The sequence below is a fragment of the Vigna unguiculata genome, chromosome 1, assembly GCF_037176805.1.
Source record: "Vigna unguiculata cultivar grain cowpea cultivar isolate G323 ecotype 2 chromosome 1, ASM3717680v1, whole genome shotgun sequence".
In the NCBI taxonomy this organism is placed as follows: Eukaryota; Viridiplantae; Streptophyta; class Magnoliopsida; order Fabales; family Fabaceae; genus Vigna; species Vigna unguiculata.
Window position 1 is genome coordinate 47,616,473 of NC_140792.1, and position 13,525 is coordinate 47,629,997.

A 13,525-nucleotide genomic window follows, 5' to 3' on the forward strand; every position below is an offset into this window, starting at 1 on the left:
ATGTGTATTTATCTTTATATATTTTAATTTTCTTTTGAAATTTCAGTCGAATTTAAAAATGTTGATGACATAGACGAAACATTGAGGAATGTGATTAAGTGATTACTTAATTATAATAAATAAGATATTACTTACATTTAGAAATATAGTAATTCATATATGAAGGAGTGAGTCTGTTCTAACTTGTAGACGTTGTAATTGTATACTTGAACTAGAATTTGTCAGTTTTTATTTTGATTTCTGCCCCTTATTGTTTGTCAATATTCAATACAAATCCATACAATGACACGTCACCTGGGTTTCAACTTTGAAGTATTGTTTTCAGCCACCATTTCAGAATTGTGCTGATACACATCTGACTCTGATCGATTTTATCTTCAAACAAAATTCCAAAACAGTGGAAGATTGGTATTGGGGAACGGATAACTCCAATTTTCACGTGTGGACACCGGTGCTTCACGTAGACATTCAAATCTGAGGCTTTCCATTTATAGTTCACGTCATAATCTCAATTATAAAATCAAACAATATAACTCTCAATTTTTTACCACCACCAAAATTACGAACTCAATATTAGACATATAAAAAGTATATTCCAATGTTTTCTAAGATTTTAATAGTTTCACTAATTTTCATTTTTCAAACCTAGAATTTTTAATGAGGGGAAACAAATATAGTTTTTAGCGTACTCTTTTAATATATATATATATATATATTATATTTTATTAAAATCTATAAAGTTAGATGTAAAATTGATTAAATAAAGAGTAAAATTTGCAAACTTATATTTAAACAAAATTAAGTAAATAATAATTAATATCTTGCGGAATGTATGTTTAACTTTTCTGTAAAAAAAGGCTAGCAGATCAAAATCAAAATTTCTATTGTCAAAATATGTGTCAGTTAGAATTATACACACACACACACACACACATATATATATATATATATATATATATATATATATATTAAGAAAAAAGTTTTTCGAAAATAAATACAATACTAATGATTATGCAATATTGAAAGGCTGAAAATAAACGAATCCTTTTGTTGTAATGCATGGTGTGGCGTTGTTGTGGTGGCAGAATGAAAAAGTGAAGTGACAAAGTTTAAACCTTGCGGTTGGTGAGAAGGCCCCAACTGAAAGCAAATGAAGCCACACACTCAGGCTTCTTCTTTCGCTACTCCACTCCCGCACGTGCCTTTCTTTCGCGCCACCGCTTCCTCACGTGCCGCCCCGGCGGAATCTCTCCATGCCGCCGCCGCCGCCGCCGCCAATGAATTCCGTCGCATCTGGACTGCGAAACTCCGCCGCGTCCACCTGTCCGTTCGCCACTCCACACGCGTCGCTGCGGCTTCTAATCCGAGCGGCTCCGGTGGCGATTATAGTCAACCTCGGAGCAGCCGGCGCGGCGTGCTGATGGTACCGTTCCTGGCTGCCGGCGCGTCGGTTCTGTTATCGGCGGCAGCGAGGGCGGAGGAGAAGGCGGCGGAATTGGCTCCGACAGCGCCGAAGCTGGAGGAGGCGAAAAAGAAGGAGGAGGAGGAAGTGATAACGTCGAGGATTTACGACGCGGCGGTGATAGGGGAACCGTTGGCGATAGGGAAAGAGAAAGGGAAGGTGTGGGAGAAGTTGATGAATGCGCGAGTGGTGTATTTGGGGGAAGCGGAACAGGTTCCGGTTCGAGACGATAGGGAGTTGGAGCTTGAGATTGTGAAAAATTTGCATAGGCGCTGTTCGGAGAAGGAAAAAAAACTGTCTCTTGCGCTGGAAGCTTTTCCCTCTAATCTTCAGGAACCGCTCAACCAGTATATGGAGAAGAAGTAATAATGCCTTTGAATTTGTGATTAATGTTTAGATTCTTGCGTGAGTCCTGTGTGGATTAACTTTTCAGTGAGTAGTTATAGGATCAGAAAATAAGAAGGCAAAATGAATTAATTTGTCCTCTGAGCTAAAATCTACTCGTGAATTCCATTCTTTTGGAAGAAGTTAAATAAACGAGATATTGAGTGGAGCAAACAGCATGGAGTTGATTACGAACATGTAAATTGGGGGTGCTTTGTTGTTATTATTACAATTGTTGACTTGAGGAAGAATCTTCTAGTTATGTGAATCTGAATGTTTTCCTGTTAAAGTGAATATTAATCCATGGAATTAGAGGTATGGTATGCTCCAATGACATGTCGACTTTAAAATTGTTTCATTAGTGATGTTTGCTATGCTCTTATTTGTTTTTCAGAATGTCTTGTTACCTGAATTAAGAAGTTTTCCATTGTTGTTAATGATTGAAAAGTACTTTTTTGTTGGTTAAAGATTTCTGTCTGCCTCTCTCTTTCCTGGCTCACTATATTTCTGTTGATCTCTGCTTCTTTTGTCAGACTGCTTTCCGTGATTCTGCATTGTTTGTACTAAAATTCAACTTTCATGGCAGGATAGATGGAGACACCTTGAAGTCTTATACGTTGCATTGGCCACTTCAAAGATGGCAGGAGTATGAACCTATTCTGAACTACTGTCGTGAAAATGGAATCCGTCTAGTCGCTTGTGGTACTCCGCTGAAGGTACGTCAATTTTGTTTCCCAAACTCATGATAATCTTTCAAATATTTATTTTGTCTCTGAAAATTATGGTTGTGGCTAATTAGGAGAAATTGGCAAATGTTAGATAATCAACGTGCATGTCAAATTGATTTACAACAAGTTGAAAAGGTAGGAGCAGATATTTAGTAAAATGGAAGCTGTAACGATTTTACTTGCATTAGGACTATAAATATTTAATGTATAAAAGACAAGCCCTGAAAAGCTCCTAATCTTCAAGTTCCCATATTAAACAAAAGGTCAAATGAACACTTTATTTTAAAAAAATGACGATTATGGAAAGTTTCCTTAGATAGTTTGGTCATTAAGGGAAGATAATCTGTTGATAGGGGACGACCTGAGAAAACTTTAGGAGCATTAAATCGATTTTTCATTAGATGTTTTACTTAAAATTTGGTTTTTGATAGAGCTGAAAGGTTTCAATTGATTCATCTAACCAACTCTACCCTGTAGGATTAGGCTCATTTCTTGTATTGCTAGGTCTAGACTCAAGACTTATAAAGATGATAATTATGGTTTGATCATTTTTGTCATTAACAGATCTTAAGAACTGTCCAAGCAGAAGGAATTCGTGGGCTTACAAAGGCTGAACGTAAACTTTATGCTCCTCCAGCTGGTTCGGGCTTTGTATCGGGCTTTACTTCTATCTCACGTAGACCTTCAGTCGATAGTACTCAAAATCTGTCTATTCCTTTTGGTCCGAGCTCATACCTTTCGGCACAGGCTAAAGTAGTTGATGAGTATTGTATGTCCCAGGTTATCTTACAAAATGTGCTTGATGGAGGGTCCACTGGTATGTTAATTGTTGTGACTGGTGCAAGCCATGTTACGTATGGATCTAGAGGAACCGGGGTGCCAGCTAGAATTTCAGGAAAAATACAAAAGAAAAACCAAGTAGTTATATTACTTGACCCTGAAAGACAATTCATTCGCAGAGAAGGAGAAGTTCCTGTGGCTGATTTTTTGTGGTATTCTGCTGCCAGACCCTGTAGTAGAAATTGCTTTGATCGTGCTGAGATTGCTCGCGTAATGAATGCTGCTGGGCGGAGGCGAGATGCCCTACCACAGGTTAGCTAGCATTTACAGTCACTAGTTTGCTTGATTATTACTTTTCTTGCTCTGTAGATCCTCTCCTTCCTAGTTTTGGCCCTTTATTATTTCCTCTCATTGTCCATTTAGGTGATACAAACAAGAGATTTTGCTTTTACTAGGAGTCTTGTGTCTATACCTATTAAATTTTATTTTATTTTTTGTATGTAATATAACTTTGGTATTTGATGAGCATTTTAGAGCCTGTTTGTTTCAAATTTTTCCATGAAAATCACTTCTAAACATATCTATTGATTTTTAGAAGCTACTTTGAGTAGGAGCTGAAAAAAAGTCAAAATTATAAGCACTTTTTATAATTGTTGCCAAATAAAATAGTTTCAACTTCATATGAAATATGCAAAAAGGGTCCCTAGTCCCTTTAATTGATATCTCTGTTTTGCATTGTTTCAATTTACACCAACTATGCAGCTCAACCAACTGTGCGGGGGATTTCAATTTAACGTTTATCATTTTGTAGCTCTTTCTCTGTGCTATCTTACTCTTCCATTAAATTCATATTCCTTTTGAGGTTAGATTCTTTGCGCAACAATATACGATGATTTAAGGACTTCAAAACTTTTCCAATGGGTTAATTGTGATAATGAAGTCGTTATTTCTGTTTTCTTACCCTTAAAATAAAGTAACCCTGGTGTATATCTTGGCATACATGGGTTCCAAGGTTTTTGGAGAATAATTGAACAGTCACTGATGATACTAAATTTGCATTAGTTGCATACTTGCGTTTGATTCTTTGATTGTTGGTGTGCTACTACATGCAGTTATTTTTTCTATGCATCTGTTTACTTTTCTTTGATTTAACATTAAATAGGGTATGCGAATATTGGTTGTCATTGTGAAGGGTTGTATTTTCGTTTTGATTTTAGGATCTTCAAAAGGGAATTGATCTTGGTTTAGTATCTCCAGAGGTTTTGCAGAACTTCTTTGATCTAGAGCAGTATCCTCTGATTTCAGAACTCACTCACCGTTTCCAGGTAAATTTTTTATTCGAAAAATACTCTGCTTTTAATCATGAGAAAATTTCATCACTTTGTTACCTTCATATTCCTACCCCTTCATCCGGTTCTTCTTTATATAGGGTTTCAGGGAAAGATTGTTGGCAGATCCCAAATTCTTGCACAGATTAGCCATAGAAGAAGCCATATCAATAACAACTACATTGTTGGCGCAATATGAAAAGCGAAAAGATAATTTTTTCCAAGAGCTTGACTACGTTATTACAGACACTGTCAGAGGATCAGTAGTTGATTTTTTTACAGTGTGGCTTCCTGCACCAACTTTGTCATTCCTTTCATATGCTGATGAGATGAAAGCACCTGACAACATTGGTTCTCTAATGGGACTTCTAGGTTCCATCCCGGACAATGCATTTCAAAAGAATCTGGCAGGGACAAACTGGAACCTCAATCATAGAATTGCATCAGTTGTATTTGGTGGGCTAAAACTTGCTAGTGTTGGATTTATTTCAAGCATTGGAGCCGTGGCTTCATCAAATTCTCTATACGGAATCCGTAAATTCCTTAATCCAGCCGTTGTCACTGAACAACAGATTATAAGGTCACCAGTACTCAAAACAGCTGTAATATATGCTTGCTTTCTTGGAATTTCTGCAAATCTCCGTTATCAGGTATGTAGTGGACTTGTCGCTGTATAAAATTTTGGTTATTATTGATATGTGACAAATGCAAGATTGAACCCATTTTCTGTAGAAAATGAAGGATAGTTACTCCAATTAGTGTAAAACTTTCTCCTCTCTCCAAATTCTCCGAATGTAAATTAGGGATTTTTCCTCCCCTTTATTCTCTTCTCTATTCATCCAAATCTTCAAACCAAAAAAAGAAAGTATTATAAAATCTTTGCCTTCCTTCCCCTCCTTTATTTTCCAACCAAATACTATATTACTAAATACCCATATATATATAATATGATTTTGTAATTTTCTCTAATTCATCTGAGGCTACATCCTTGGTTATATTATATATTCTATATATACCTATCCATTTAAAATCTAATCTGTTCTGCATTAGTACGGAAATTATAATATTTTTTTGGCAGGTAATTGCTGGGTTAGTGGAGCATCGGATTTCTGAACAGTTTGCTTCCCAGACATTCTTTGTAAATATGCTTTCTTTTGTAGCACGGACTGTCAATTCCTATTGGGGAACCCAGGTCTGTCTGTTTTCCTATCTTTAATCTGCTTTTGTTCACTTTCAAATGCTTAATGTTCCCAACCTCGTCTGTTAGCGGATTTCATTTATTTATGATTGAAAACTAGACTTCCTAAATTCAAGTATTATTTATAAAGTCATTTAATATTCTTAATTTCGCGGAAATATAAGTCGTTTGTTTTTCTGAAGTTAGTGAATGACCAATATTGCTCTTTGACTATAGTTAGTGAAATACCAAAATACAGAAAAAAAATAAACAATGACATCTTTGGTTTTCTAAAGTGCCATAATTTGAACTGGCTTAGCTTCGAAACCACTGGAGTATAATTCATTTTTATGTGAAATATTCATCTGTACATTAATGTCTAAATCTGTACTGGAGTTTTCAAATTTGATGTTTTCATGAATTGCTGCAGCAATGGATTGACCTAGCGCGCTTTACTGGCCTGCAAGTTAGAAAGACAGAGTCGCCAACCTCAGATTCTCCGAATAGTGCTGCAATTTTATGCAACGAAGCAGAAGAAGCCACCATTGATGAGATAGAAAAATAAATGAGGTGACGATACGTTGCGACATTTTTTTTCTTGGTAATTTGTATTATTCTTGAAAAGCTGGTAATGTAGGCACAGAGGAATAGGTTATTGTTTTCATCATAATCTCTTGCTGTCTCTTGTTAATTAGCTTCTGTACAATTCCTTGGACAGCTCACTTGTATACGTTTTGATATTTCCCATTTCACAGATTGGTGAATATAATATTTTTCTTTATAAATGTAACAAGTGGAATAGATAAAAGTGACGCAAATCGAAACCAATACAAGTTGTTACCTACTCTTTGCTAAAGGTATTTATGTCTTGGTAAGTCTTGTTAATATGGTATAAAAAATCAGGAGCACTTGTTTTGAACTTTCTCATAGAGTTTGACGTTTGTACACCTTTACGCTATCAATTTATAACGGGGCAGTGAACTTTTCTATATCTTTGCAGTAACCTTTGGCTTAGATTATTTCTGTACAATCCAACAGGGAATACACACTTTGCGGATAGATTGATTAGGATACCAGAAAGCTCATGTCAAGACCCCAGAGAATGTTCTGATTGGTTTATTTGGAAAGGAAGTGGTAGTTAAGATCTGGCTTAAAATTAAGGGAGTTGAAGTTGATTAAATGAAACAAACTTGAGTTAAATGGTGACATTGAGGACTAAATATCTGTTTTTTAGCTTCATGAAATCACAGTATATGCTGGGAACAAGATCGTCCAACATTTTTATAGCAAGATCGAACATATGCAAGTGTATTTGGTTTATTAGTTGACTTCATTTTGGTAACTGTAAAACTGAAATGGGAATAATTTATGACTGGAACAAGAGGAAATTTGATTGTTCGAGAATATATCTCTATCATATAAAATTATAAATAAAATCATATCTTTTCTTGACCCTGCTCCTCTTTCTTCTTTTCAACCAGCGTTTCTTTGACTTTTTGCAAGGCACGTTCAAGGTTTTCCAGCTGCATAATTTTCGCAATCCGTGAGTCTATCTTGAAGTGATTGGTTAGTAGTTAATAAAGATTTAAAAATAAATCCTGATATATGTTTAAGCATCTGGCTGGCAGTTCCATACCTCTTGTCTGGCAAATCTGTTATACACGTATAATCCACTGAACAAATCAAAACTATTTCCTACCATCGTCTCCTTCTGCAAGTAATTTCAATTTGTTAAATAACAGCACATATTACACTGTGGCTAGTAGTGTAAAAAAAAACGAAGGAAAGCTTTTAGAGAAATTAGGGGAAATGATATAACAAGCATACCAATTTAACAAGTTCCTGAAAGCCCTTGGTGTCAATAGGTGTGGATTGAATATCCATTTCTGCCAATGTTCTGATGAAGAAGCCACAAAAGAGTTTCATCCAGTGAGAATTTATGTGTTTGTCGAAGGTTTATTAAGATTGGTGAAAGGCTACATACCTGCCAATTGTGTGTGTAATAAATTGGCTCTTCGCAGCTGCTTTGTCATGTTCCTCACAAGTCATTTGTACCATCTTGCAACCCTGGCGTAATAAAAAAAAAAAGGAAATGGATCACTAAACAATAAATGCAAGGATTCAGAACTGATTTTTTTGACTTCATTTGTAAACCACCCAACGATGATCCAAACTTATATCGACTCTGTTCATACTAGCTACTGGGGAGAATTGAAGATTGAGTTGTTTACTCATTAATTTTTCAATAATGACCATGACCATGTTTATGAGAATTGATACTTTATTCCATGATGGGGACATATAACCTTGCTTGTAGGAGTATAGTTAGATATATCTTATATCTTGATTTATCAGATGCAGAGTCACCGTCTAAAGTTACTTAGCTTCCACACTCTGTTTTTTTCTTTCTTCTTTGGTCATTGATGTGTATTGTTGATGCTATTAACCTACCTCACTGGAAAAAATTTGGATGAAACTAGAGCAGATATCTTCATTTCTTATCCGAACTTTGTCATACATGAAAGTGAGACCTTTCCATCCATTCTTGCCGGTGACAGGTCCAAACATAGGGTGAGTACAGAGAATGTCTGAGTGCAGTGGCAACTCTCGTAGCAGAAGTTCTCTCGGGTGTTCTTTCACTGAAAGAACATCAACAAACAGTGTTGGGCGCTTCAGGGAAGCGAGTGGCATTGACCCCACAACCTCGGATAGCGATAATATCGATGTGCACAACAATATCACATCTATGTCAGCAGCAAGGAAATCGCTGACATCCCTGCAACAACAACAATAATACTAATGTTTAACATACAAATGCGACATAAAAATGGTTTTTGTGTATCCAAATGCCGCACTGGGAAAGGTGAGGTAAATGGGTGTAGTGGTACAAACTAGACCACATGCATGGTATGCACATATTGATGTAATCTGAATGAAATTGAACTTGGTTTCTCCGAGAAAGGTTTTAATTTGGGTTTTGTGGATAAAACATATGTGGTTGAAAATAGAAATCTTAAGTAGTGAGTGAGGTTTTTGGAAGAAAACATAAAAAAAAATGTGTATTGAGTTACCTGTAAAAGTGAATGCCCATTTGGAGACAGATGTCGGAGTAATCGGATCGAGAAGTTGCAGAGAGAGAGTGGCCTTGTTTTATCATTGTCTTGGCCAGAAATTGGCCAAAGGTGCCGAATCCAACTATGCCAATTCTGAGGGTTTGGGAAGAGGATGAAGAAGATGATGTTAACATGGTTGAGTTGAGAATGAGATGAGAAACAAAGGAGAATGAATGAGATAACCTGAGGAAAACAACAGTATCAGAGGATTTGCTCTGTTCAATTAGGGCGAGGGTAGCATCGAATTTAATGCTCCTCTATCACTTGCCATACACGTTTACGCCAATTTCAAGCGTAACGCTATTATTTATTATTTTATTATGTGTAAGCTTTTTGCTCTTTCTCGCCAACTTTTTAAGCTACCATCTTAAGATTCCTTACACTTTTCTTTTGAAAAAAGAAAACACACCATATTTAATGTTTTCGTGAACAGAAACTGAATTAACTTGTTATTAGTTTTTTTTCACTACAGGAAGACAACAAAGGCAACTATTAAAACTAAAAAATAGGTATTTCATATAATTTATTTTCGATTAAAAGTACTAACTTTTTGTTTCTTAACAATAATTGGACAAACCCAAGTAACATAACACCCAAATTGCACTACTCAAAAAGGGTACTTTTTGTTTTTTAAGATTGTGAACTCGGTTATCGTGTCCCCAATGAACACCTTTTAGAGTCATAAGAAAAAACATTTTTGAAGTGTGATTTATTTTAGCCACACGTTTGAGACACGACAAGTCTACATCGACCATTGCTTCACCACTTTCTCGGCATTCCCAACTTCCTTTCGCAACAATAAAAATGTACGAACATTAAAAATATGCTTTGCTACGGTTATTCATGTCTAGAATTGCGCGTGAGAACTTTTTGTTCTTTCCTTAAACATAAGCATAAATAAGATGAAAGCCGACTGAAAATAATTATATTATAATTTTGCCCTTTGTTTTCTTTGCTTATACGCTATAATCAATTATAATTAACATGATAATCAGTTATGTTATATAAACATAATCAATTATATTATTATGTATTATAATATAATAAAATAGTAATAATAATAACAAAAATATTAAATAAAAAATAACAAAAAGTATTATTATTAACTAGTTGATATTTTGACACCCTGCTATTTTAAAAGCTAACCAGTTTCCACTTGATTTTAATAATATGATAACATGCATCCAACAGTCAAACAAATTTATAAGTAAAATAATATAATAATTTATATATATATATATATAACTAAATATAAAAAGATATATTTTATAATTTCAATTTTATCTTTTACAGTATAATAATTTATTAAAACTTTAAAAATTAACTGTTATTCTAACATGTCTTTTATAAACGGTCTATTTTTTCTTCTTTTTTTTTTCTATCCAACAATAATTATTTTTTTTTATTTTCTTTCATTTGTTTTACTTTAATTTTAATAAATATAAATTTATTTTGTATATTAATTTAATAATATTAAAACATCATCACCTTCATATGTTAATATAATATCATATATATATATATATAAATTTGAGAACAGTTTATCTAACTTCACTTTTCAATATATTATTATTGTTTCACATTAATGAGTAATAATTTTTAAATAAGAATCCAAAAGTTAGGAGATCTATGTCCAAATTTGTGACTAAGTTAATTGTTAGATAATTATCACATAACTTAAGTATTTGTTTGCTTCGTCATCTTCTTAGAAGGTTGCCCTCCATAAAGCATTAACATATAGTTGAATTCTTTTAATTTTAAAAATATAATTACATCTATACAAAGATTTATCAGGACAATACACAATTCATTATTCATAATTAAAAAAAAAATCTTTAGAAAAAACATGGAACATTCGGATTTTATGTTTATTTTCTTTTTCTTTCTTCATATTTATTTTAATATAAGTTAAGGGAGTTTTCTTATTATATGCGCCTCTGAGATTGATTAGTATGCAAAAGTGGATAGAAAAAATAATAAATGTTCATAACTATTTGTTAGGAATAGCAATATAGTTCATGAGCTACAAAGATTTGATTTCTTTCGTTGGTTGATATTTGTTTTTTCTCGAATTCTGGAAAAGTTACATTTTTAAGGCAAAAACAAACAAAGGAGGAGACGATCCAATCACGTGATCTATAAAGAAAAGCTTACCACCTGCAACAATATTTTCATTTCCATCACCACATCCCATTCCAATAATTCTCATCTTTCTCACTCCCAATTGTTCGGAGAGCGAAAATAGTTCAAATTTCGTAAAGAACAAAATAGAAAATAGAGAATTAAACTTAAAATTTTAAAATAAAAAAGGCAGAAACTTGATTGGGGAAGAAGAAGAAGGTACCCTCTGTAGAACATTGTAGAAGGTTGAGAAAAAGATATTGAAATGAAGCTAACAACAACATGGTTTGAGGAGATAATAGGTATTCCATTGAAGTTGCTTTTATTGCTCTGTAAGTGACCCAGACAAAGAAAGCTGCTAAAACTAAATACATAATTCAATTTTTTTAAAATTTTCTTGTTCAAATAAAATACTTTATTTATCAAGAAATGCAAAAATTTATTTAAATATTAATATATTATTAATAATTTCAAAATGTTAATATTAGTAATTTTTTAGTTAGTTAGTCTTGACTAATACTATTTTTTTTTCAAAGTTCATACAAAAATTTTCAATTGACATTAACAAAAAAAATTCTTCAGTATCGTCGATTAAAATTACTTTTTTTTAATATCAACCACAATTATTTATACTAATATTAATTATATTTAATTTTATGATATTATTAATTGAATTTTTTCAGTAGTTTTTTCATCGACAACGATTGAGAAGGATTTTTTTGCGGTAAATATTTGAAAAAAAAAAACTCCAACAAAAATAAAATTGACGAGTGAATATTAAGAACAGAGGAAAAAAATAGGATAGTAACAACTTTAAAGTCTTACTTTTTTTTAGATGAAATTTTAGATATTTTAATTTTAAGTAATCTAATACATATTCTTATTAAGATTTTAAATTTCTTATCCAAAAATATTTTCATAAAAAATTTCAATAATTTTATAAAAATGAATTATTTTTTATCCACTTCCAAACCCATTATTTATTTCCAAAACAGTTCTCTATCCAAACACTATTTAAGACATTGGTGGTATAATAACAAAAAAATCTGATTCGATCTATTTAAAATCTATTTTATTAAAAATCCAATCCATTTAAAATTCATTTAATGGATATGGATTTCAATCTAATTTATATTTTATATATTTTATGGATTAGATATACATTCTATAAATTAAGATTTTTAAATATAGATAATCCAAAAAATTCAATTCAAATTTTACGTTTAAATTCTTAGTTGGGTTAGACTAAAGGTTGAGATGCATTATGCTAAATTCAGACTCGGACAGGCCTTACTCGACGACCTCTACGGACCGGACAGGACCGACGACCCTGAAGGGTCAGGTGAGCCCGACGACCATAAGAGGTTGGACGGGCTTAAATATATGAATGGGCTAGGTGGGCCCGACAAACCAGACGAGTCGATCGGGTCCAACAACCTGAAAATTTGGGTGAGTTCGATGACCCGAACGAGCCAAGTGGGTGCAAAGACCTGAACGGGTCAGGCGGACCCGCAGACTCAAACGGGTCAGACAAGCCCGAAGACCCAAATGAGCCAGGCGGGCCCGAGGACCCGAACGGGCCAGGCGGGCCCGAAGATCCGAATGGGTCAAGCAATTCCAAAGATCCAAACGGGTCAGGTGAGCCCGAAGACCAGAACGGGTCAGGCGGACCTGAAGACCCAAACGGGCCAGGCGAGCCCGATGACCCAAATGAGCCAGGCGGGCCCGAGGACCCGAACGGGCCAGGCGGGCCCGAAGACCCGAATGGGTCAAGCAATTCCAAAGATCCAAACGGGTCAGGTGAGCCCGAAGACCAGAACGGGTCAGGCAGACCTGAAGACCCAAACGGGCCAGGCGAGCCCGATGACCAAAAAAGGTTAGGCGGGCCCAAAGACTCGAACGGGTCAAGCAGACCTGAAGACCCAAACGTGCCTAAAGAATTAAAAGGGTCAGGCGGGCTCGAAGAACCGAACGGGCTAGGCAAAGCCGATGGCCAAAATGGGCCCGACGGACCCAAAGACTCAGATGAACTAGGATGGGTCGGCTTGACGACTCAGACGAGTCGTGCCCGACGACCTGTACAAACTAAGTCATATTGACCTTAAGGACACAAATTTTAAAAAATTCAATTTAAATTTCTTTTATAAAAAAAAAAGATTATGGATTTTGAACTTGATCCAAATATTTAGACTGGATTTAAATCTTGATCCAAATATTTGGATCTGGATTTAAAAAAAAAATCAAACTAGTTTTACTAAAAAAATGGATTTGAGTTGAAAATCTAATCCAATTATTTGAATCCAAGTGTCTGATCCATGTCCACCCCCTATATTTTGTTACGTGACCATAGTGTTTTAGCATTAAGTATAACCTCACGATGAATTTTAATTTTTCATTCCTTTTTGTTTGAAGTAATTAACTTGATTTCCATA

General features: G+C 34.4%; 2 protein-coding genes across 2 annotated transcripts; one reads left to right on the plus strand and one right to left on the minus strand.

Annotated features, from left to right (window-relative positions):
* The first annotated feature begins 1,045 nt into the window (after positions 1-1,045).
* LOC114179209 (protein RETICULATA-RELATED 5, chloroplastic-like) lies at positions 1,046-6,644 on the plus strand. Its single transcript, XM_028065462.2, has 7 exons — positions 1,046-1,824; positions 2,433-2,562; positions 3,139-3,666; positions 4,572-4,679; positions 4,784-5,332; positions 5,761-5,874; positions 6,290-6,644. Exons 1-7 carry the CDS (start codon positions 1,151-1,153, stop codon positions 6,422-6,424), a joined length of 2,238 nt encoding a protein of 745 aa, XP_027921263.2. The 5' UTR covers positions 1,046-1,150; the 3' UTR covers positions 6,425-6,644.
* A 467-nt stretch (positions 6,645-7,111) lies between these two features.
* On the minus strand, positions 7,112-9,252 carry LOC114179214 (arogenate dehydrogenase 1, chloroplastic-like). Its single transcript, XM_028065476.2, has 6 exons — positions 8,931-9,252; positions 8,311-8,635; positions 7,844-7,926; positions 7,687-7,756; positions 7,496-7,570; positions 7,112-7,382 (listed from the first exon to the last, which is right to left on the minus strand). The coding sequence occupies exons 1-6, from the start codon at positions 9,104-9,106 to the stop codon at positions 7,296-7,298; spliced, it is 816 nt and encodes a 271-aa protein (XP_027921277.2). The 5' UTR covers positions 9,107-9,252; the 3' UTR covers positions 7,112-7,295.
* Between the last annotated feature and the right edge of the window lie 4,273 nt (positions 9,253-13,525).

Excerpts from the sequence above, each read along its gene's own strand:
- LOC114179214 (XM_028065476.2), bottom strand. The coding sequence starts at position 9,106 with ATGTTAACATCATCTTCTTCATCCTCTTCCCAAACCCTCAGAATTGGC. Across the intron at positions 8,636-8,930 it reads ATGGGCATTCACTTTTACAG|GGATGTCAGCGATTTCCTTG; the intron begins GTAACTCAATAC and ends TTGTTGTTGCAG. Across the intron at positions 7,571-7,686 it reads TTCAGGAACTTGTTAAATTG|AAGGAGACGATGGTAGGAAA; the intron begins GTATGCTTGTTA and ends AATTACTTGCAG.
- LOC114179209 (XM_028065462.2), top strand. The coding sequence starts at position 1,151 with ATGAAGCCACACACTCAGGCTTCTTCTTTCGCTACTCCACTCCCGCAC. Across the intron at positions 2,563-3,138 it reads CTTGTGGTACTCCGCTGAAG|ATCTTAAGAACTGTCCAAGC; the intron begins GTACGTCAATTT and ends TGTCATTAACAG. Across the intron at positions 4,680-4,783 it reads AACTCACTCACCGTTTCCAG|GGTTTCAGGGAAAGATTGTT; the intron begins GTAAATTTTTTA and ends TTCTTTATATAG.